Source organism: Chiloscyllium plagiosum, chromosome 24 (assembly GCF_004010195.1).
Source record: "Chiloscyllium plagiosum isolate BGI_BamShark_2017 chromosome 24, ASM401019v2, whole genome shotgun sequence".
Classification (NCBI taxonomy): Eukaryota; Metazoa; Chordata; class Chondrichthyes; order Orectolobiformes; family Hemiscylliidae; genus Chiloscyllium; species Chiloscyllium plagiosum.
Window position 1 is genome coordinate 55,063,059 of NC_057733.1, and position 25,685 is coordinate 55,088,743.

Sequence of the window (25,685 nt, forward strand, 5' to 3'; positions counted from 1 at the left end):
CTATTCCCTTTGGAATAAAGGCCTATGTTTTATTTACCTTCCTTATTACCCAATGAACTTGGATGCTAGCTTTTTGTGACTCATGCACGAGGATTCCCAAATCCCTCAATTCTGTAGCTTTCTGCAGTCTTGCTCCTAAATTCCTCCTGCCCAGGTGCAGAACCTCACATTTCCCTACGGTTATATACCATCTGCCAAATTTCTGCCCACTCACTTTACCTCTATAAACTGTCATACACACCACTTGCTTTCCCATCTGTTTTTTTTGTACCACCTGCAAACTTGGCGATAGTAATTCACTTCCCTCATCAAATCCATTTATATTGTAAATTATTGCAGCCCCTTGTTGAATGCCTTTGGCAAACCCAAATGACATTACGTTTACTGCTCCCCTTTATCTATGTAGCTTGTTACCTCCTCAAAGAATTCTAGTAAATTTGTGAGGCATGATTTCCCCTTCATGAAACCATACTGACTGATCATGTTTTTAAATGATCTGCTATTACATCCTTTATAATGAATTCTAACATTTTTGCAACTAACTGGCCGAGTTATCTTTTTCTCTTTTTTGAATAAGGGTGTTACATTGACAATGATGAGGAGAGTGCAGGGGGAGCTCTACTGTGTACCTAATCCTGTGCTGCATCTGCCCTGGGAGCATTTGACAGGATGAATTTTGGCAACTTTTTTGAAGTCTCTAGGGCATCAAAAACTGGATCCCAGTGAGGGCCTGTTCTTTAGGAAGTAAAGAAACAGTATGGCAGAATAAATGCCATGTGATGAGTTAGTTCTGGGAGGGCAAAGCCAGACAGTGACCTGGTGATACCATCGATAGAAGGTGACAGCTCCTGTGTTGATTAAATGATGTATGAATATGAAACAGAAGTCAGAGCCACTGGGAGGTTCTGGTTAGGATTCCTGAGATCTTTGAAATGGCCTGTCCCAGCAGTGCTTACATGGATGATGTCATTCCCAATAACTGGGTGTGTGAAACCACCATTGCCTCCCTGTCTGTACCCAGAGCACATTAAAAATCAGATGTAAACAAAATGCATCCTTTATTTAACTGTAGTCTGGTTCATTCAGATACAGAGTACACAGACACAGAAAATATACAGCACACTCCCAGCAAAAGGCTCAATACTATATTTCCTGTCACATCAATGCATACTCTAAATATGAATTTATTTTTCAAACAGTATTTGGAATCTATTTCAATAGATCAAATATTTCAGATGAGATTGAGCCTCAGAATAGAAATTATTTTAAAATGCTCAGCAGCAGTGAAGCTACAAAGATGCACGTTCCCTCTACCCGAGTGTCCTGTTAACCATTTAGGAGACATGTTGAAATGTCGATCCGATGGGTTACTTGAGTTTGGAATTATCCAGGTGACTCTGCCGAAAGAGTCAGGAGGCTGTGCAGCCTATCCCAGGAAACACTGTGCACAGTGAGGCTGCTGGACAGTTTGAGAAAATAGTTTCTGTAACTTTCAGACTTTGTCAAGATCCAGACTACCGTAACACAGCACATCAGCTGTCCCAGGTCAGTTGTTACAGGCTACTCCACCAGAAAAGCAGGAGTTTTATTCTCTGTATGACAGCTGACTTGGGACTGTAAGCTCCTCTTAAAACTGTTCAAGATGAGACAGGCACTCAGCAGGTGGGCAGATAGGGAACTAAAAAGGAAAGCAGTTTGAGAGGTGGAGGAAAAGCCTCATTGGGAAAACTTGCCTGAAAACTGCCTATCTCAACCACCCGGAGCTCCTGGCATGGTACCATTCTAGAAACACTGAACATATTTTGTGAAACAGTGCAGGTTAAAAGTCTGACAAGCCCCAATGTCCAAGCCATATTTTCCCAAACTGCTGGGTCAACTAATGTCTCAAATCTATCGGGAGAAATAGGGAAACAGGTCAACTAGAAACCAGAGCCAAAAGCAAGTTGCATATTGTCCTGGCAATTCATCACTGGGAGTGACAAGGAATGGCAGGTTTTTCTCTTCACCTCATTATTAGTGTTGATGAGCTGTGCTCAGTCCTGACTCCATAGTTTTGGCAAGATTCAAGCTAGTTACAAAAACAAAGTTCTTGAGAAAGTGTAAAGGCCCAAAAGGTGCACAAGGTCCCGTACCTGCACAAGTATAAAAATGATTTGCAAATTTTCCCTAAAACGGGTAGAGGTGGTTTTAGGTAGCACAGACAATTTGCATGCTAGGGATAACCAGTGGGAGCAGCATTCGTTACTTGTAAACACTGAAAAGGTTTTACACTCGAGAATACAGTATCTGGATCAGAAATATTAAAAGCTATAGATGCCCTGGCTAAAAAACTTGGCATGCATCAATTTAAAACCCCAACCATCACAGTCTGCAAAGAATCACAAAATAAACATGTAGAGACATAACCCTTGTTGATGCAATGCTAATCATTTCACTAATATCACAACTTAATGGTGACCCTCCCTTTCTGTGATAATAAAACCAACAACTTCACAACATCCCAAACAGATTGCAGTGTAAATCCTGGTCTAGAAACACTAGAGGAACAAGCTCCAGTCTTGATTTAAACTGCTGACACAGAAATGGGCAGCACAGGTTGAGTGAGAGGGGATTATTCTCTCATGTGACAGGAGGACTTCTCAAGGACAGCTTTTATACATGTACAGCAAAGCTGGGTAAAAGCTATAGATTGTATAATCTGGTCTGTCTGTTATTTTGTATGTATCTGACACACAGATAAACTGATCAAAGAGCAGGAGAAGCTGTGGTGACAATGAACCCTATAATCCATACAGAGGCCCAGTCGAACACAATGCTGAACAATTCTTCTCCCTGCAGTAATACAGTAGCTATGTTCCGTCACCTTTTACTCAGTGGGGACTGTTACTTATAATTATTTTGTAACCAATGGAGCACATGGTTAAGAACATTAAGCCAGTGTCTCTCATCCTCTATATCATCTAATCACCTGCTCTGGAATCAAGTGCAAGTTGGCACAATCTTCCAACCACTTCCCATTTCCAACCTGACAATACTATCACCCGTGAATTACAGAGAATCTGAGCTTAATGAAGAGATTACCAAAAATGTCACCTGAATTTCTGTTTTGTTTGACTTAAAAGCACCTTTAAAATCTAAACATTACCACTGAGGTATGATTCATCCGTGAGTACTGTAACAGAAACACTAAATCAGGTTCATTCTCACTGATCACTAGCACCAAGTTAACCGGTTACTGACAACAATCAATGGCTGTGTGGATGTTGAATAGAGATCCCAGTGCCCTCCTGCAGGAAGTCAGTAGTGTTTCATTACTCTTTTACAGAAGCTGTCATAGGAAGATGTGAATTGGTCATCTGCTCTTTCCACATGGTGGAAACCACAACCTAGCTGGAATCCTGCATTTATTTGTGTTTGTACATCTCGGGTAGGCAGGTGAAGGGAGAAGGTTAGTAGGGCCATTGTGAGTGTGCATTGGCTGCATCAAAATTAATATTTGAATATAGAATCAAGTCTTAACAAAATGTAAACCGTTATTAAGTTTAATTCACAGTCTTAAGATGGTGGTCATAGTCACTGAGCAACAGGAGCTTACAACAGCTACTGGAATGGTCAATTTAGCATAAGAGGAGAATGCAAAAAAAAAGCTGAGAACTGCAGAGCATTTGACAGAGGGAACAATAGCTGCTCCTTTTCAAGAATGAGGTATTTGGAATCTCTCAGATTCAGGGGATTGACTTCTGATCAGCCACGAAGTGGAAACAAATGCGCAAACATTTGTCTGCAAGAGGTGTGGTTTGCTGGCTGCTGTAGTGATGGCCAACAAAATGTGTTGCTTTTTTGTTGTTGTATTCCTCACCATTAGTGCATTGCTGAAATAATCAGAACCAGACTAACAATACTGTTGGGATATGGCCGTGCACTCTCTATGCAGGGTGATAGAGTAGGTACATGCTCTGTTCATTAGCCTTCTATCACAGTAGACGAGGCAGTGCTATTCAGAAATACAGTAACTGTTAATTGAATTCTTTACTGGTAAGTGTGAAAGGAAAGTACCAGTCCAATCAGAGCACCACCCAGAATCACTGAGTAAGTTGAAAATTTGGCAAAGCTGAGGTATAAAATGCCACCCAATGGAATGTATCAGTTCAGATTGCTGTGGGTGTTCATGTTAAACTGTAGGATGCCTACAAGGCCTCAAGTCACTGTACAAAAGGTGCAGATCTGTTCCTTAGCGAGTCCATTCATCCTCATATATATTCTAATCACAAAAAAAAAGTACAGTCAAAACCTGGAGATCACTTCAATGCCATCAAGTCAAAATGAAGTTCTTGAAATTTCATAGAAAAGTCAAGATGGTTGGGATAAGACAGCAGGAAGAAAGACAACTGAAGGTTAAAACCTGTAATCTCAGGAAAAGATGGTGAAAAAAGCGAGTGGGCAGCAGCAGCCTGAGGATCTGTTAGGATTTCACATTAGCCTTGAGCTTGTGACTGACTCTGCTTATTCACAGTTGGGATGCCATCAGAACATAGCCCGCAATGTCTCACATCCATCTTCTGCAACCTGGCCCTGTGTGTTAATATGTTGTTCAAATAAACTAATTAACACAAACTGCAACCTGGATGTTAGAAGTCTGGGATGGATGTTAGAAGTCCTTCCACGTAGATATTGCAGAACTCCGATATAAATATTTCCAGATCGCATAGTAATGGACTGCTGCAGCCAAAGCCACAAAGATGTGCCAGATTGCATGGGCAAAAGGAATTATCCCGTCACTTTTGAAGAATACCACTCCCAGGCAGTACAGCATGCCACCCCATACCAGCTCCTGGATTCCATCAGTGTTTGGCTGTATCAGAAAAACAGGGATTAGTTCAAAACAATCAAACCCACTCCAAATATTCTCAATTACCTACCTAGTAGGGAAGTCTTACTGCAACTGACTGGGCAGCTTTAGTCACCAAGGGACAATGTTATTTCATTGAATGCAGTGCAGAGAAGGTTCACCAGGATGATCCCTGATATGCAGGCACTGTCTTATGAGCAAAAGTTAAACAGGTTGGAACTTTACTCACTGGAGTTTAGAAGAGAGAGAGAGAGAGGGACACGTAAAGGGCTTGCCATGGTAAATGGAGAGAGGATACTTCCCCTCATTGGAGAATATAGGACCAGAGGGCATAGTTTCACCCTTTATGAATGAGAAGAGGATTTTTTTTTTGTTGGAGGGTTAAGTGTCTTGGAACTCCTTGCCACACAGTGCTGTGGGGGCAGTCATACAGCACTGAAACAGACCCTTCAGTCCAACCAGTCCACACCAACAATAATCCCAAACTAAACTAGTCCCACCTGCTCGTTCCTGACCCATATCCCTCCAAACCCATATCCCTCCAAACCCTTCCTATTCATGTTTTTGTACCCCATCCACCCTGTGTGTAAAAAAATTGCTCATGTCTTTTTTAAATCAGTCTCATCTCACCTTACCTTAAAAATGTGACCCCTTGACTTGAAATCTCCCATCCTAGGGAAAAGACAACTACCATTAACTCTATCTTTGCCACTTATTATTGTTTAAACTTTTATCAGGTTCTCAGTCTCTTACGTTCCAGTGAAAAGTGTTCCAGCTATCCAGCCTTTATAAATCAAACCTCCATACCTGGCAACATCCTGGTAAATCTCTTCTGAACCCTCTCCAGCTTAATAATATCCTTCCTATAACAGGAAGACCAGACCTGGACACAATACTCCAGAAGAGGCCTCTACAACGTCCTGTACAATCTCAATATGACTTCCCAACTCTTATATGCAAAGGACTGAATAATGAAGGCAAGCATGCCAAATGCCTTTTTAACCATCTTGTGACACAAAGTGACACAAATTTCAAATAATTATGTACTTGCACCCCAGGTCCCTCTGTTCAACAACACTACCCTAGGCCCTACTATTTAATTGTGTAAGCCCTACCCTTGTTTGTTGTATTAAAATGCAATACTTTGCGTTTATCCAGATTGAACTCCATCTGCCATTTTTCAGCCCATTGACCCATTTGATCAAGATCCCTTTGTAATCTTAGAAACCTCCTTCACAGTCTACAATGTCACCAATTTTGGTGTCACCCGTACACTTACCGGTACTAACCATGCCTTCTATATTTTCATCGTAATCACTTATATGAATGACAAAACAAAACAGGACCCAGAAGTAATCACTGCGGAATACCACCGGTTCACGGGCCTCCAGTCCTAAAAGCAACCCCTTCAAAGTTTGAGAGAAGATTTGTAGCCCGGGTGCTCGTTGTTGTGGTTCTGTTCGCCGAGCTGGGAGTTTGTGTTGCAGATGTTTCGTCACCTGTCTAGGTGACATCCTCAGTGCTTGGGAGCCTCCTGTGAAACGCTTCTGTGATCTTTCCTCCGGCATTAGTGGTTTGAATCTGTAGTGGCTGCTAAGGATCGTTTCGTGGCTAGTTGGTGTTCATGGATGCGGATCGTTAGCTGTCTTCCTGTTTGTCCTATGTAGTGTTTTGTGCAGTCCTTGCATGGGATTTTGTACACTACATGAGCAAAACCAATGTAGTGTACAAAATCCCATGCAAGGACTGCACAAAACACTACATAGGACAAATAGGAAGACACGACCAGCTATTCTTAGTAGCCACACATGCAGATGACAAGCAACATGAGTTCGACTGGGACAACACTACTATTATAGGACAAGCCCAGCAGAGAACAGCCAGGGAATTCCTAGAGGCATGGCACTCATCCACAGATTCAATCAATAAGCACATCGACCTGGACCCAATATACCGGCCACTGCAGCGGACAGCTGGAACTGACAACTGGAAGCGACAGATTCAAACCACTACAAATGCCGGAGGAAAGATCACAGAAGCGCTTCACAGGAGGCTCCCAAGCACTGAGGATGTCACCTAGACAGGAGACAAAACGTCTGCAACACAAACTCCCAGCTCGGCGATCACAACCACAACAGCAACCCCTCCACTACCACACTGTCTCCTGCTGTTAAGCCAATTCTGCATTCAGTTGGCAAGCTCACCCTGAATCCCATGTGATCTAATTCTACTAACTACCATGCAGAACCATGTTGAAGGCTTTACTAAAATCTAAATGAACATCTACTGCTCTGCCGTCAATTTTTTGGAAACTTCCTCAAGAAATTCAATCAATTTGGAGACACGATTTTCCTTGCATAAAACCGTGCTGGCTTTCGCCCATCAATTTGTGCACCTCTAAATGTCCATAAACTCTTTTATAACCACCTCGAACAATTTACTCACAGCCGAAGTCAGACTCACAGGTCTATCATTTCCCTGTTTCTCCTTACGATTTCTCTTAAATAAAGGTACAACATTAGCCACCCTTCAGTCATCAGGCACCTCACCCATAGTTATAGACTATGCAAATATTTCTCCAAGGGGTCTTGTAAATTCCTCCCCAACATCGCTCTGGGGTACGTTAGATTAGGTCCCAGAGATTTATCCACCTTTATATTCTCTAAGACCTCCCGAACTTCATCCACTATAATGTGAACTATTTTTAAAAGATCAAAGTTTATTTCTCTGCATTCTCTAGTTATCCTCTTGCTCTTAATGTACTTGTAGAATCTCTTTGGATTATCCTTAACCTTATCTGCCAATGCCATCTCATATCCCCTCTTTGCCTTCCTGATTTCCTTAAGCATGCCCCTGCACTCTTTATATTGATTAAGAGATTCAATTGAACCAAGTCGCCTATAATCTAAAATAATATTCTTTTATTCTTGATTAGAACCTCTTTATTTATCCATTGCTCCTTAATCTTATCAGCCTTAACCTTCTCTCTCATCACACTATTAAAAGCGTCTGACACATGAGATGTCCTATTACCTCAGAACAGTTTACTCCAATCAACTTTTTAAAGTTCTAAATAAAAACCGAAAGATCTGTGGATGATATAAATCAGAAACAAAAACAGAAGTTGCTAGAAAAACTCAGCAGGTCTGGCAGAATCTGTGAAGAGAAATCAAAGTTAACGTTTCGGGTCCGTTTTTGAGGAAAGGTTACCAGACCTGAAATTCAACTCTGATTTCTCTTCATATATGCTACCAGACCTGTTGAGCTTTTCCAGCAATTTCTGTTTTTGTTTTTGGAAGTTCTTGTCTCATGCACCATTAAAGTTCATCTTTCTCCAATTAAAACCTTTAGCTTTTATGGATTGCTGATCCTTTTCCATAACCATTTTGAAACTGATAGAATTATGACCACAAGACCCAAAGTGTTCCCCCACTTTTACTTCAGTCACCTGCCTTGCCTTATTGCCCAGAAGGTATAGTTTTGCTCCTTCTCTAGTAGAACTATCCACATACTGATAAAGAAAATTTTCTTGAACACCTTTAGAAAATTCTTCAGCATCCAAACCTTTATCACCATGGCAGTCCCAGTCAAATTTGAAACCTCCATTACTACAACATTATACTGACAAATATGTCTGATATCTCCATACATGTGTGTTTCTCAATTTCCCTCTGACTATTGGGGGTGGGGGTGGGGGGGAGTGCTATAGTACAATCCCATCAAGGTGATCTTTCCTTTCTAATTTCTACTGATATTTCTGAAAAATCAACCAGGGAAAATATATTTTCTCTACTTACAACTGTAAAGTATTCCTTAATTAAAAATAGCAACCCCCTCCTTTCTTGCCTCTTTTCCTATCCTTCCTACAGCATCTAAAACCCGAAACATCTTGTCAATCTCTCAGCCCAGTTTCTGTAATAGCTATGATGTCTTAATCCCATGTTCTTAAACATGTCCTAAGTTTATCAGTCACACCTATAAGATCCCTTGCATTGAACTAAACACAATTTACTTCTTCTGAGTTACTACATACTCTGACTCTCTTGTCTTTTTTTTGTATATATTGAAGGTTGAGATAGATTCTTGATCAGTTGGGGAATCAAGGGTTACAAGGAAAGAAGAAAGTGGATGCGAGGCATCTTTGATCAGCCACGATCCTGTCGAATGGTGGAGCAGGTGAGAGGGACCAAAAGGCCCACTCCCATTCAGATTTCTTGCGGTATTTTTATTGATTCTCTCTTTGAATAAGTTTGACCAGAATGGCCTGATTATTACAGAAAATCGAACTTGGGGAGGGATGGAACAGAAGAATAACTTGGCTCAACAATATTATTGCATTAACTAGGGCTGAGGCAACACATGAATTTAGTCACTCACTATTTATTCAGGGCAAGGATCACTCGCTGTGTAACTATACAGAGTCCATGTTTATTCAGGGTAAGAGTCAATGTGCACCTACACAGAATCATGGTTTATTCAATCAGTGTAACTGTACAGAATTGCCAAATGAAATCATGCAATTGGTTACTTGGAGAATTCAGTGATGGAAACAGCATGTGACAGAAGATCTGGCGTCATGGGGCAATGAACATTCCTTGTTAGGAGGAGCAGAGTGACATTCCCATTAATCTATATAGGGAATGCTTACTGACCTTCTGAGCTTACTATTCTTAAAAGTTCTAATGTTCTGAAAATATCCATGGAGGTCCAATAGTTCTGAAACCATTCAAGATCCAGCTATAGCCTGAAGAATTGAAGGCAATTATTCGAGCCACCTACCATAGATGCAACGACCACAGCAGGTGAAAATCCCATTGTCAAGTAAAACAGCAGCTCAATAATCTTATACCTGTACAGAGAAAATACAAAGGCTTAAATAAAATATACTTCTACTAAAACATGGTTCACGCTTGCAGCTAATTACCGATGCGGATTTAAACTATGACGACATTTTAAAAACTAGTTGTACTTCAGATGTAGGTTACTAATTAGGCCCGTTCACATTTGTCTCTTGAGAAGCTGGTGGTGAACTGTCTTCTTAAACACAGTGCTGGTACACCCAGAGTGCGGTCTGAAAGCAAGCTCCAGGATTTTGACCCAATAACGTGAGGAACAACATTATTGTTTCAAACTGGAATGGAGAGCGGCTTGGAAGAAATTTAAGGTTACAACTTTCCCGTGCTTCAGCTGTCTTGTCTTTTTTGGTGTTAGAGATTGCGGGTTTGGAAGGTGTTATTGAAGGAGCTTCGTTGAGTTGCTGCCGTGCATCTTGTAGATGATAAACATTGTCACAATTGTACCCCCGTGAAGGGAGTGATTTGTTTTTTTAATTCATCCATGGCACATGGTGTCAGTAGCTGGGCAAGCATTCATTGCCAAGTTGGTGGTGAGCTGCCTTTTTGAACCACTGCAGTTCATATGCTTTAGGTAGACCCTTAAGGGAGGGAATTCCAGAATTTTGACCCAGTGACAGTAAAGAAATGGGGATATATTTCCAAGTCAGGATGGTGACGGGCTTGGAGAGGAACTTGCGAGTGGTGGTGTTCCCATGCATTTGCCTTTCCTTCTAGATGGACATGGTCATGGGTTTGTAAGATGCTGTCTGGGGACCTTTGAATTGCTGCAGTGCATCTTGTAGATAGTGCACACTGCTGCTACAGAATGTTGGTGATAGAGGGAGTGGATGTTTATGGATGTGGTGCCAATCAAGTGGGCCGCTTTATTCTGGATGGCGTCAAGCTTCCTGGTTGTTCTTGAAGTTGTACCACTCAATGTTAATGGTGGTGGGTAGGGTGCAATCAAGTGGGTTCCTTTGCTGTGAACGGCATTGAGTTGTGGACAAATTGCTTACTGTTCATGGTATAAAAAGACATAGATGGTTCCAGCAGCTGCCATGATCCAAATGAACCAACGCATATGAGACGCCAAGGGCCCAAGCTCACGGAGATTTAACCTTCAAAAGAGAGATATTAGAGTGGCTTACAGACATTCTGAATCTGTTGAATGTTACATATGGAGATACATGGTTCAATTCTTGAGAAAGCATTCCCTTGTTGAGGTTTCACTGTCTTGTGTGATCACTGTTCTCCAGTGCTTTACCTTTTGACTGATATTCCTCTGTGATCTTGTGTTCACTAGAAAGTTCCCATCTGTGCAGATCATCATAGTCAAGTCTATAACTATTTTTATATACATACAGCATTAGGAAAACCCTCTGGAACTGGAACCCTGTCTAATTTCACCTTCACTACCCAGGGGTAACAAAACTAAAGAAAACATATAATCATCAGTCCAAGTAGAGGAAAGTGAACTTGTGTTCAACTCCTGTGAAACCTGTGTCAGATGTCAGCTTCGGTATCTGATAAGCTGACAGTACTGGACGGGGGGGTCTTATACCAGGGATCAAAATTATGGTTCATTTCAGCGTTTCAGTTAGATGCACAGCTCTGTCTTGATTTCAATTACAACACTTGCCACTAGGTGTTTGGTATGGCTAATGAAAAGGTTTAGTAGAGTGTGAGCTTTCACACTCCCAGTTAGCTCTAATAAAGTAATATTTAGTGCCAGAAAGATGTCTCAGTCATTCTACTAGAGCCTGTGGGCTCCCAGGTCCTGCAGTTTGATCAGCAGGATGTGCAGTCAATTCCATGCCATCTCATGCTCCAGATTCAGCTGGAATTTTTTTTATTTGTTAATGGGATGTGGGTGTCCCTGACAATGCCAACACTTATTGCCCACCCATTTTGCCAAGTGGCTTGGTCAGCCATTTCAGAGAGCAGAGAGAGTCAACTCCATCATTGTGGGCATGGAGTCACATACAGGCCAGACCAAGATAGTGCCTTTCCTTCAAGGCACATCCATTTTCACAACATATTCCAGGGTTTTAAAATAGAATTTAGGTTTCACCATATGCCATGGCTGGTTTCAAATTCATGCTTCCAGAATATTAGCCTGGGGTCAGAGGTCCTAGTCCTGTGACATTACAACCATGTAGAAAGTCTCCCCAAGTCATTAATCTTTGTAAAAACAAAATGTTAAAACACTCACCATGGTGCATAAGATGATGCAATGAAGAAGTAGATAACAATTCGATCACACATGTGGAAGCACTGCTCCATCATTCTGTCAAATAGGACAAAAAAGATTAATATCATTTTCTATACCAGTTATGCAACTGCCAATCAGGCAGGACTGCCAATTGTACACAATTACATACATGCAAAGGGGTTGTATTGAGGCCCCACTGGAGAGATTGGTTGCACAGAGACCCTGACATGCCCTGAACCATTTAGCAAGACCACTTTCACATGGTAGTTCAAAGCCTGTCATGCGATTTCAGGTGTGGTTGGATGGGTGGGGGACAGGGGGGTGGGGGAGGGCGTGTGTTGTCATGACAAATTGTTCCATGACTTCCTATCTTCCCATTCCTTAATCCAAAAGATGTTAGCTGGTGGATCCAGCTTTGGAAGGATTCGCCATATGGGCCATTGAGTTGGAATGTGGGCAGTGGGGTGTTTAAACAGTTCATTGTGGAGTGGATAAACGAGATGTAGCATGGATAGTCTCAACAAGCTTGTTGGATTTGCAGGGACAGATGTTTGAGAGGACACAGAAGAGGTGTTGAACACGGGGTTCCAATAATGATGAGTGTCAACAAGATCTGCATGGTGACGTTTTTCAAGACTCAACCAGGAAGAGTGCACTGATAATCGTGTCCCACTGTTCTACAAAGAGAGCACAAAAATGACCAATTTTCCTGGCTGGCTGCTACCCAGGGAAAAGGAATTCTCAGTAGGTTTCCTTCAGTAATTGAAAAAGCTAATTATTGTAACATAACTCTAACGCAGCAGTGAAAAGACTGGATTTTGACCAAATGCAACATAAACTATACTCCTTCAAACCCCATAATGCGTAGACACTCAATCATGATTAAGAAAGACCAACGACAAACTTTTTAACACGTACTATGGATGAAAAAGAATAAATACAGCAAACATCTTATTAGCCAGCCTGAGACCAGGAAAGTGCTGGTTGATCAAATCTTTCAAAAATTATTCATTCACTGCTGAGGGCGTCGCTGGTTAGGCCCTCAATTATTGCTCATCCCTAAATGCTCAGAGGACAGATTAAGAAACAACCACATTGCTGTGCGTTTGGACTCACATATAGGCTAGACAAGGTAAGGGTGGCAGTTTCCTTCCCCTCAAAGGCATGAGAGAACTAGTAGGGTTATTTTAACACTTGACAATGGATTCCTGGTCACCATTAGAACCTTAACTCCAAATGTTTATTGAATTAAAATTCCACCATCTGGTGTAGCAGGATTCGGACTAGTGTCCCCAGAGCAATAGTTTGATTTCCTGGATTAACAGTCCAGTGATAATACCACTAGGCCATCAGCTTCCCAAATATTCTGGATAATCAAAAAGTACACATAACAATGAACCCTCACCAAATGAGGCTTCAAGACAACAATATCCCTCAAAAACATTTATTGGTATGTAAAAACATCAAGACATTTCCTAAGATCAATATAAAAACACACTAAGCAATAGAAATGTAATGCAGGCGGTATATGCATCACTGTTATATTATATTTACAGCATAAGTACTTGGACATCGTGGTAGATTGTTGTACATGATGTATAAAATTTTTGCTGGTTTATCAAGAGTGCCAGTTGTGGAGTTATACAGCACGGAAACCTTTTTGGTCCAATTCATCCATGCTGACCAGGTTTCCATATCCCTCTAAACCTTTCCTATTTGTGTACCTATACAAATGTCCTTTAAACGTAACTGTACCTGCACCTACCATTTCCTTTGGCAGTTCATTCCATATATAAATCAGCCTCTGTGGAAAAAGTTGCCTCTTAGTTCCTTTTTAAATCCTTCTCCTCTCAGCTTAAAATTATGCCCACTATCTTTGAGCTCCCCTACCCGAGGGAAAAGACCTTTTCTATGCACCTTGTCTATGTCCGCCAAGATTTTCTAAACTTTTAAAGTCACCCCTCAACCTCCTATGCCCCAGTGTGAAAAGTACCAGCTTATCCTGTCTCTCCTTATAACTCAAACCCTCCAGTCCCAGTAACATCCTTATAAATCTTTTCTGCATCCTTTCCAATTCGATAGTATCCTTTCTATAGCAGGGTGACCAGAAATGTACACAGTACTCCAAAGCTGGCCTCACCAACGTCCTGTACAACCACAAAATGACAAAGACTACCTGCACATCTCCTTAGATGTTGGAAGGGCCTATGTGGGCCCTGATGGATGAAGGAGCAGCGCTCTGAAAGCTAGTGCTTCCAAATAAACCTATTGAACTATAACCTGGTGTTATGTGATTTTGAACTTTGTACACCCCAGTCCAACACCGGCTCCTCCAAATCACGTCCATCATTTTAAGCTGGTATTTCCCATCTCGCTCCTTTTCCTTTTACCATTCTAATCTTAGCTTTCTAAACTCTACTTTTATCTTCTCTCTGAAAAGCTGTTTATTTCTTTTTCCAAATTTATGCTGCTACAACTTGAACTCTTGCTAACTTAAGTGTCTCACCACCTTGAAACCTGTTCTCCCTGTATTTCCACCAACCTCAGATGCTTTGTCAATATTTAAATTAGCTGCCTCATTGACTCTGGCAGGCAATCCCACCACTAATTGATTTGCCAATTTCATCGACACAGCTATTGCCAGGTCGTGGAAATCTGGTATGGCTATTCTTCTGATGTTTTCACTGTTTGCAGTGCCATCTTATTCTAATAAGAGAAAGCAAGTATCTGTTCTTTTATCCTTTACCCTCCCAATGACTCAACATTCAATTTTATTTTGTCCTTGTTCAAAATATATCAGATAGGTCCCCAAACTTTTCTCATGACTTAATTAGAAGGAGTGCACTGAGGAACGTGCCTCACTATTCCACAAGTCAACATAAAATGAATAAAATCCCAACAAGGCCATCAAAATGTCCCATTTGCCTGACTGTGACTAAGGGACACGGGTTAGGGGTTTCTTCAGTGACAGAAAGAATAAATATTTATTGTAAAAGAATCAAAGTGTGGTGCTGGAAAAGCACAGCCAGTCAGATAGCATCCGAGGAGCAGTAGATTAGATGCTTCGGGCATAAGCCCTTCATCAGGAATGAGGCGTTTGGGCTAAGAGAGCTGAGAGATAAATGGGAGGGGGGTGCGACTGGGGGAAGTGGGGTGAAGGCAGCTGGGAATGCGATAGGTGGATGAAGGTGGGGGTGAAAGTGATAGGTCAGAGCAGAGGGTGGAGCAGATAGGTGGGAAGGAAGATGGACTGGTAGGACAGTGTCGAGTTGGAAGGTTGGGACTGGGATAAGGTGGGAGGAGGGGAAGTGGGGAACCTGGTGACCACATTGATCCCGTGTGTTTGGAGGGTCCCAAAGCAGAAGATGAGGCGTTCTTCCTCCAGGCGTCGGGTGTGAAACACAACTTTAAAAAAAGCACTGAAGTGGGAATCCAAGATGGCAGCATCCTGTTAGGATCGTGTTTGCTGGGCCCTACGCTGCAATACTGACCCGACAGAGCTTGAACCCGTCCCATTCACTTTACTGTGAGTAAAAACACAGTAAAGGAGCTAGAAATCTGAAAAAACAACTTACTTATGTTCTTGCAGCTGGAGAATGCCACGAAAAAGGAGGAAACTCAATGAGGGCAGCCCTCTGAAGCAGCAGCCTTGCTTACTCACCAGACCCTGGCTGAGGAGCTGGCCAAATCTCGTAAGGTCCTGGGGAGCAGATCCAGGTAAAAATATAATTGAGTAGAAGCTGGCACCTGTATCTGCTATGCTGCAAGACCTGGGAAAAAGGACTGATGAGCTCGATCACCAGGCTTCAGGGGTAGAGGCAGAGACTGACTCCTCCAAGAACTGGACTGAAGCCTGGAAACACAGGTCCCTCATCTGTTGGATCGCGAAAATTGAGGCAGAAAGAAGAACCTGCGCGTTGTTGGCATACCGGAGGGGATGGAGGGAAACCAGCCGGTGGAGTTCAAGAAGCGGTTCCCGGAATTCCTTAGTTTAGAGGCTGAGAAGGGAAGGATAACAATTGAGAGAGCCCACTGGATCGCAGCACAAAAGCCAGATGCGGATCAGCGCCCACATCCTGGTAAGGTTCCATCATTATAAAGACAGGCAGAGGGTCATGGAAGCCTCTAGAGCCCAGGGGAGGGATCCAATGGCATTAGTATGCGGTGGCCCCAGGGTCAAGATCTTTCAAGACTTCTCGGCAGCAATGGTCTGGAAAAGCGCTTGGGATCCAGTACTCCAGATCAATCATACTGGATCTATACATTTGTTTGACTGGCCAGAGAAAAAGAAGACCATTGTGGACACGTTGACTTAAGTCAAACAGCCAAAGAGGTGTAGAGGACAGAGCTGTTTGGGTTTGTTTTTCTTTAAAAAAAGGACTTGGTGAAGTCTCCTTTCTGGTAAGAAGTTGCATAAATGATGTCCAGGATGGATAGAGCACTTATCTTTAATCTCCAAGTTATGTTAAGGGATGGGTGACATTTATTTTTGGTTTACTTGTCTACAGTACCAATCTTGCTCTTGGCGTTTTTTTCCCCCCTCCATCATGAGGACTTGCCATCTGAGGTAGTTTGGGCTGAGGTTAGGAATAGGAAAGGTGAGGTCACCCTGTTAGGAGTCTTTTACAGGCCTCCTAATAGTCTTCTATGTTCTATCAGGTTGTATGTGGCACAGCCTTAGTTGGTAGGAGCTGAGAGGGTGGTTGGGATGGTGAGTACGGTTGGAGGATGTGGAGGTACCTCCTTTGAATGGGGGGGGTAAATTCCTCTAATCAGTGCCTTTGGCAATTTTTTGTTTTTCTGTTTTTGTTGTATGTCGTTTTGTATGTTTTGTAGATTTGTTGACTGTAGTTATTTTAGTTTATGTAGTTTTTGTGTTTTGTGGATTATTTTGCATTAAAACTCAGCGATCTGTAGTTCAGGTTCTTCCTCTCGAGTCTAGATGGTGCTACAGAAGGGTATGGCTAAGGATGTGTTTAAGTGGTGCACCTGGAATATTAAGGGGAGTCATTCATCTGTCAAGAGCAAGAAGGTGCTTTCCAGCCTTAAAAGGGAAGAGGGTAGATGTTGCCTTATTACAAGAAACAAACTTGGATGATGCAGAGCATTTGAAGCTGCAACAGATTGGGTGTGAATGGGTTTATTTTTCATCCTTCAATATGAGAAGAGGTGGCCATTTTAGTTAGAAAGAATCGCCTATTTAAGTTACTAAAGTGCATTAAAGACACACATGGGAGACTTGTAATCCTTAAAGCTTTGATACATGGGGAAGAATACAGGATCTTAAATATTTACTGTCCCCCAGCCTAACCCCCCCACCTCCCCAAGTTCTTGACAGATGCACTTTCTAGACTGGTTAACCTTGCATCTCAATGTATCATCGTAGGAGGAGATTTCACTTGTCTAATAAACTCTATAATGGGCAGATTGTCCAAAGGCCCTCTGATATCATCTTCGCAATCTAAACAATTAAGGGATTTGTGTGCTGAATTGGGTTGGTAGATGTTTGGAGGCACCTTCACCCTACTGACAGGGATTTCACCCAGATAAATGCCATACCAGGATTGATCTTTTTCTGACCCCCGCAGCACATCTGGGCTCAGTAGCATCTGTACTATATCACTATTTCCGATCACACTTCAGTGTATTTAATGGTTAAGAATAAGGATACTGTGGTAGGCTCGAGGCACTGGTGACTGGACCCCTTCATCCTCGAGGATAGCAAGTTTATTGAATTCTTTTCTACTGAGTTCAGGGCTTTTTTTAAGATCTTAATTCAGGTTCGGCCGGTAGCCTGTCCATTCTCTGGGAAACAGCTTAAGCCTATGCTAGGGGGTTGGTTATCTCCTACTCAGCCAATAAGAAGCGGCAGACGAGTTAGCAGCAATGCTTGCTCGAGACACGTCTGCAAGTTGCTGAAAAGGCATATTTTGACAGGCCCTCGCTGGTTAAACTGCATCACAGCACTTTGGCCTACACTGAACTCCATGCTCACACAGGCAGCCAAGAGGGAGCTTACATTTGCAAGTCAAAGGCTGTTTGAGCATGGGGCTAAGCCGGGTAAGTACCTAGCATACCTTGCTAAGAAAAGGAGTGCCCCCCCAAGCCATTACCTCGATCAGAGAGGACACTGGAAATTTAACCTATGATTCTAAAAGGAGTACTGCAGCATTCTGGAAACTTTACTCTGAATTATACCAATCTGAAAGCTGTGACAATGGGCAGGTTGGATGGAATTTAAAAAAAAAAGAATTTGGAACTTCCAGGAGTGACCCCTGAACAAGAGTCTCTCCTCAATGCTGCACTGTCAAAGCAAGAGAAGCAGGAAGCTGTGAGGCAGTTCCAGAATGGCAAGGCGCCAGGTTTGACAGGCTCCCCAGTGAGTTCTATAAGTATATTGTCAGGGCCGATGCTTAGTATGTTTAATGACTCTCACAGTTGTGGCCTCCTCCCACTATCTGTAAGAGAGGTGAACATCTCTCTCATTCTTGAAAAAGGGAACGCCCTGGAGGACTGTGCTTCCTATACCCATTTCACGCCTGAATGTTGACTTCAAAATCCTAAGACACTGGCATTAAGGCTAGAAACTGTACTGCCCTCCATCATTAAGGAGGACCAGATGGGGTTTGTAAAAGATCGCAGATTGACGGATAATGTCAGGAGATTACTTAGCATGATCCAAATATGTCAACAGCACTCGGTACAGGGATTGGTGATGTCCTTAGATGCGGAAAAGGCATTTGACAGGGTCGAGTGGCCATATCTTTTTTATTCTTTGAAGTAGTTTGGCCGGGGAGAAACCTTCGTCAGGTGGGTGGAGATTTTGTAAAGTGGCCCTCTTGCCATGGTCCTCACCACGATCAAACAAATTTAATATTTGTAGGGGCAGTTGACAGGGCTGCCCTTTGTCACCATTGCTTTTCACATTGGTGATCGAACTGCTGGCAGAAGCAATACACAGGGATCCCAGTATAGCTGCTCCAGAAGTGGGGACGAAGTCACATAAGATCACACTGTATGTGGATGACGTCCTTGTCTTCCTATCAAACCCAACAGTCGTAGTCCCACACCTGAAACAATGCATCAATTTATTTGGGGGCTTCTCGGGTTAGAATACCAACTTTACCAAGTCAGAGGCCATGCCCATAGGTGGTCTGCCCAGAGTGCCTGATCCTGAGGGCGGATCTCGGTTCCCCTTTAGATGGTCGCAGGAGAGCTTTCTCTACTTAGGTATGTTTATTACTCCTGTTTTTGATTGGCTATTTAAACCCAATTTTGCTCATTTATTTGACAGAATCAAGCAGGACCATTGTAGATGGGAGGCACTTCCGATTTCTTGGTTAAGTTGGATAACCCTCATTAAAATGAACATTCGGCCCCGCTTTTTGAATCCTATGTGAATGTTTCCTCTGCTTTTTACTAGGCAAATATTTAGAAGACTGAACAGCTGGTTTAGTTCTTTTATCTGGAATCACAAGCGGCCCCTAATTAAATTGACTAAATTGCAGTCACCTTAAAAACTGGGAGGAGTGGGCCTCCCAGATATCAAAAACTATCAGTTAAGCTTGTTGCTGTCTTACATGAATGATTAGGCCCGGGAGGGACCCTCACGAACTTTGGTTGGACATCAAAGCATCTCGGGCAAGATGCCCCCTCATTAGCCTGTTGTTCTTAGACAATATGAGAACAGTTAAGGAATATTGCCATAGCCCAATAGTCATCAATACTGTCAAGGTGTGGAGGACAATGTATCAGGGTGAGGGCAACCAGAGAAGCCGAACGGCTCTGTAAGGTATGGGCGAGGGAGTTGGACATTGAGATTTCTCCTGAAGTATGAGAGGATATCTGGGAAAATGCAAGAAGGGTCTTGATTTGCAACAGGACCCAATGCCTTGCAATTGAAGATTCTCTATAGGGTCCTTTTGGCCCCAGGCTGCCTCACAAAATTTAAAGCTGGAGCATCTCCAATGTGTCCTAAACATAGAGTGAGCATGGGCACACTTACTCATTGTCTTCGGTCCTGGCACAGACTACGGGCATACTGGAGCACTATATTGGTAAAATAGAGAAGGCCTTGGGGACGGAGGTGGAGATGGACCCAGCATCTCTCCTTCTTGGCTTTGTTAATTCACTTTCATTAGATGTACACACTTAAAAAAAAAAAGGCTTTTCAGTATCATCACATTTTGTGAAAGAAAGAAAGAACATTCTATTAGGTTAGGTGTTGGAAACTCCCTAGGGCTGGTGGGCTGGCATAAGCTAGTCATGGACCACAGCCCCTTGGAATTTCTGACGAGTATAGTGCATCGTAAAACTGAATTTCTATAAGACGTGGTGGCCCTTTTTGGACTACCCGGGTAGAGATTCGTCTGCCATACTAGTAAGAGCCTTTATATAGCCATGGCAATTCTATGTAATGAATCTGGAGAGGAGGAACTACGAACGTATGAATATGTATAAAGTTATGCACTTGATGATCGAGGGCTATTGCTTTGTTTCATTGAGCTGTGTTACTGTTATTATTTCTTAAGATTTTCCTTTTTTAGCTTAGTTATTATTTACTTACCTCTGTAATTAGTGGGTTTGTTTTTAACATTGCTTTGAGTTGTTTGGCTGTAATATTCATTTTGTTTTCCAATAATACATTTTAAAAAAAAGCACTGAAAAGAAAGGATTTCTAAGTTATGCATATAAACTATACCCTTTCATATTGCCAAGAACACACAAAATCACAACGTTGACAAACATAAGAAAAACATTTTAACGAAAATACTGTAGGGGAAAAAGATTACATACAACATAAACAAAATTCCAAAATCAAAAGACTAAACCATGAGGTAAAAAGAGATTTTTCTCCTAGTCATTGCGATTGTTACAATGGTGAGTTGATCTTGCCTGTAGGGTGATGGGTTGTCCTCTGATTCGATAGGTGACCAGGTGAACTTGTGTCTTTCCTTGTATGAGTTTTTTTTTAAGCTTTCTTGCCCCATACTTTGTCTGCAGGTTCTGGATGGTTTTCAACACTGCAGCTCAACCAGAAGGTAACTAAAAATATTCACGATGCGTTCATTTTCAAATTCTCCCTCTTACTGCTTCTGAAAAGCAACATTGTACTCCACAGCTCAACAATATGCAGCACTTGATCTTCAAGTGGCATAACTTTCCTTTCACTCTGATTACAGCAATCCAACTTACACTTCAATCTATTCATGCCCCCACCATAGGTGAAAGAATTGTGTGGTGTCTTTCACATTTGACAAGGTATTTTTTAAAAATTCATTCATGGGATGTGGGCACTACTGGTTAGGCCAGCATTAATTGTCCATCCCTAATTACTCAGAGTGGGGGATGGGAACCAGAGCTATGGATCAGAGAAGAGGGTAGTTGTTGAAAGGGCAGAAATAGAATGCAGAGAGTTTGTCAGGCAGGATATACAGTTGATAGGGCGTAGGGATGGGTTAAAGTGTGTCTGTTTCAATGCAAAGGTAAAAACCACAACACCAGGTTAAAGTCCAATAGGTTTATTTGGAAGCAATAGCTTTTGGAGTACCGCTCCTTCGGCAGGTGATTGATGAAAGAGCAGCGTTCTGAAAGTGAGTGCTTCCAAATAAACCCGTTGGACTTTATCCTGGTGTTGAGATTTTTAACTTTGTCCAACCCAGTCCAACACCGACACCTCAAGTCATGTTTCAATGCAAGGAGTGTCAGGAATAAGAGTGATGAACTTAGGGCATGGATCAGTACTTGGAACTACGATGTTGTGGCATAAATGAGACATGGAATTCATAGGGGCAGGAATGGTTGCTGTATGTTCCAGGGTTTAGGTCTTTTACAAAGAACAGAGCGGGGTGTAAAAGAGGAGGGGGAGTAGCATTATTAATTAGAGAGTGCAGGGTAGCTAGGAAAGAACTCAAAAATGGAGAGGAGAGCTAGGAAGGGGCACGAAAAAGCCTTGGCAGGAAGGATTAGGGAAAACCCAAATGTGTTCTACATGTACGTGAGGAATAAGAGAATGATCAGAGAGAGGGTAGGGCTGATCAGGGATGGTGGAGAGAATTTGTGTTTGGCGTCTGAAGAGGTAGGAGAGGCCTAAATGAGTTTTTAGCTTCAGTATTCACTAGAGAGAGGGACCTTGTTGATTTGTGAGAACACTGTGGACCAGGTTAATAGGCTTGAACAGACTGATATTAAGAAAGTGGATGTGCTGGAAATTCTGGTAAGCATCAAGATAGATATGTCCCCATGGCCGGACCAGATATCGTTAAGCTTACTACAGGAAGTGGAGAGTGAGATTGCTGCACCTCTGGTGATGATCTCTGCATCCTCACTCTCCATGGGAATAGTAGCGGATGATTGGAGGGAAGCGAATGTTGTTCCTCTGTTCAAGAAAGGGAATAGGGAAATCCCTGGGAATTACAGATTAGTCAGTCTTATGTTTGTGGTAAGCAAGGTACAGGAAAGAATTCTGAGAGATAGTTTTTCCAAATAGTCATAAATCCTATTTGATTAAAGAAAGCATGGTTTTGAGAGGGGCCGATCATTCCTGATGAAGAGCTTATGCTTGAAACGTCAATTTTCTCGCTCCTCGGATGCTGCCTGACTGGCCGTGCTTTTCCAGCACCGCATGTTTGAATTTGATCTCCAGCATCTGCAGTCCTCACTTTCTCCGAGGGGCAGGTCATGCCTCACAAGCCTTACTGAGTTCTTTGAGGATGTGACGAGACAAGTTAACAAAGGTCGAGCAGTGGATGCGGAGTAAATGGATTTCAGTAAGGCACTTGATAAGATTCCCCATGGTAGGCTCATTCAGAAAGTCAGGAGGTATGGGATACAGGAAAATTTGGCTGTCTGGATACAGAATTGGCTGGCCAAAAGAAAACAGCAAGTGATAGTGGATGGAAAGTATTCCGCCTGGAGGTCAGTGACCACCAATGGTGTCCCACAGGGATCTATTCTTGGACCTCTGCTCTTTGTAGTTTTTATAAAAGACTTGGATGAAGAAGTGGAAGGGTGTGTTAGTAAGTTTGCCAATGACACAAAGGGTCGGTGGTGTTGTAGATACTGTCGAGGGCAGTTACAAGCTGCAACAAGACATTGACAGGATGCAGAGCTGGGCTGAGAACTGGCAGACTGAGTTCAACCTGGATAAATGCGAAGTAATTCATTTTGGAAGGTCAAACTTGAATGCTGAATACAGGGTTAAGGACAGGACTCTTGGCAGTGTGGAGGAACAGCGGGATCTTGAGGTCCACGTCCATAGGTTCCCCCAAAGTTGCCACCCAAGTTAATAGGGTTGTTAAGAAGGGGTATGGTGTTTTGGCTTTCATTAACAGGGGGACTGAGTTTAAGAGCCGCAAGGTTTTGCTGCAGCTGTATAAAATCCTGGTTAGACCACACTTGGAATATTGCGTCCAGTTCTGGTCATCTCCCTTTATAGGAAGATGCAGATGCTTTAGAGATGGTGCAGAGGATATTTATCAAGATGCTGCTCAGATTGGAGGGCTTGTCTTATGAAGGAAGATCGAGTAAGCTAGGACTTTTCACACTGGAGAGGAGAAGGAAGAGAGGTGATTTGATCGAGATGTACAAGGTAATGAGAGGCATAGATAGAGTATATAGCCAGAGAAGTTTGCCCAGAGCAGAAATGGCTGTCACGAGGGATCATAATTTTAAGGTGATTAGAGGAAGGTATTGGAGAGATGTCAGAGGTCGGTTTTTACACAGAGTGTGGTGGGTGCGTGGAATGCACTGCCAGCCGTGGTAGTACAGTCAGAAACATTAGGGACATTTAAGCGACTGCTGGACAAGCACATCGATGGCAGTAAATTGAGGGGTGCGTAGGTTAGGTTGATCTTCAATTAAGATTAATGCTTGGCACAACATCATGGGCTGAGGGGCCTGTACTGTGCTGCATTGCTCTATGTTAAGGCTCCAACAAACTAAAGTGGGGTCTGGAGGCACAGGTGGGCCAGACCAGTTAGGAACACATTTCCTTCTGTAAAGACATTAGGGAACCAGATAGATTTTTATGACAATTGACAACGGTTACATGATTGCCGGACTTGCTATTTATTCCAGACTTAGAGTCAGAGTCTTAGAGATGTACAGCACGGAAACATACCCTTCGGTCCAACTTGTCCATGCCGATGAGATACCCTAAACAAATCTAGACCCATTTTCCAGCACTAGGCCCATATCCCTTGAAACCCTTCCTCTTCATATATCCACCCAGATGCCTTTTAAATGTTACAATTGTACCAGCCTCCATGTAGGAAAGATGCTGTGCAACTTTGAAAGGTTTCAGAAAAGATTTACAAGAATGTTGCCAGGGTTGGAGGATTTGAGCTACAGGGAGAGGCTGAATAGGCTGGGGCTGTTTTCTCTGGAGTGTCGGAGGCTAAGGGGTGACACCTTAGAGGTTTACAAAATCACAGAACATAGAACAGTACAGCACAGAACAGGCCCTTCAGCCCACGATGTTGTGCCGACCACTGATCCTCATGTATGCACCCTCAAATTTCTGTGACCATATGCACGTCCAGCAGTCTCTTAAATGTCCCCAGTGACCTTGCTTCCACAACTGCTGCTGGCAACACATTCCATGCTCTCACAACTCTCCGTGTCAAGAACCCACCTCTGACATCCCCTCTATACTTTCCTCCAACCAGATTAAAACTATGACCCCTCGTGTTAGTCATTTCTGCCCTGGGAAATAGTCTCTGGCTATCGACCCTATCCTCCTCCAGAACTGGACGCAGTATTCCAAGTGCGGTCTAACCAAACTTTTATAGAGCTGCAACAAGATCTCACGACTCTTAAACTCAATCCCCCTGTTAATGAAAGCCAAAACACCATATGCTTTTTGAACAACCCTGTCCACTTGAGTCGCCATTTTAAGGGGTCTATGTACCTGCACACCAAGATCCCACTGTTCCTCCACACTGCCAAGAATCCTATCCTTAATCCTGTACTCAGCTTTCAAATTCAACCTTCCAAAATGCATCACCTCGCATTTATCCAGGTTGAAAACTCCATCTGCCACCTCTCAGCCCATCTCTGCATCCTGTCAATGTCCCGTTGCAGCCTACAACAGCCCTCTATATTGTCAACGACACCTCCAACCTTTGTGTCGTCTGCAAACTTGCTGACCCATCCTTCAATCCCCTCATCCAAGTCATTAATAAAAATTACAAACAGTAGAGGCCCAAGGACAGAGACCTGTGGAACACCACTCACCACAGACCTCCAGGCAGAATATTTTCCTTCTACTACCACTCGCTGTCTTCTGTTGGCTAGCCAATTCTGTATCCAGACAGTTAAGTTCCCCTGTATCCTAGTCCTCTTGACCTTCTGAATGAACCTACCATGGGGAACCTTATCAAATGCCTTGCTGAAGTCCATATACACCACATCCACAGCTCCAGCCTCATCAACCTTTCTGGTCACATCCTCAAAGAACCCGATAAGGTTTGTGAGGCATGACCTGCCCCTCACAAAGCCGTGTTGACTGCATTTAATCAAGCCATGCTCTTCCAGATGGGCATAAATCCTCTCTCTCAGAATCCTTTCTAACACCTTGCAGACGACAGACGTGAGACTTACTGGTCTGTAATTGCCGGGGATTTCCCTATTTCCTTTCTTGAAGAGAGGAATTACATTTGCCTCTCTCCAGTCCTCAGGTATGACTCCAGTGGAGAGCGAGAATGCAAAGATCTTCACAAGTGGCGAAGCAATTGCAATTGCTGGTCCGGGCCTGGTGACTTGTCAATCTTAATGTTTGACAAAAATT

General features: G+C 42.8%; 1 protein-coding gene across 3 annotated transcripts in view; it reads right to left on the reverse strand.

Annotated features, from left to right (window-relative positions):
* Positions 1 to 1,041: 1,041 nt before the first annotated feature.
* LOC122562322 (monocyte to macrophage differentiation factor-like) overlaps positions 1,042 to 25,685 on the reverse strand; it is a 79,287-nt gene continuing 54,643 nt past the window's right edge. For all 3 annotated transcript variants that reach the window (XM_043715192.1, XM_043715193.1, XM_043715191.1), the window contains exons 4-7: positions 11,897 to 11,971; positions 10,701 to 10,802; positions 9,629 to 9,698; positions 1,042 to 4,852 (exon numbers count right to left, since the gene is read on the reverse strand). In XM_043715192.1, coding sequence (XP_043571127.1) covers positions 4,649 to 4,852; positions 9,629 to 9,698; positions 10,701 to 10,802; positions 11,897 to 11,971 — 451 coding nt within the window. In that variant the 3' untranslated portion in view covers positions 1,042 to 4,648. The remainder of the gene's footprint in view (positions 4,853 to 9,628; positions 9,699 to 10,700; positions 10,803 to 11,896; positions 11,972 to 25,685) is intronic.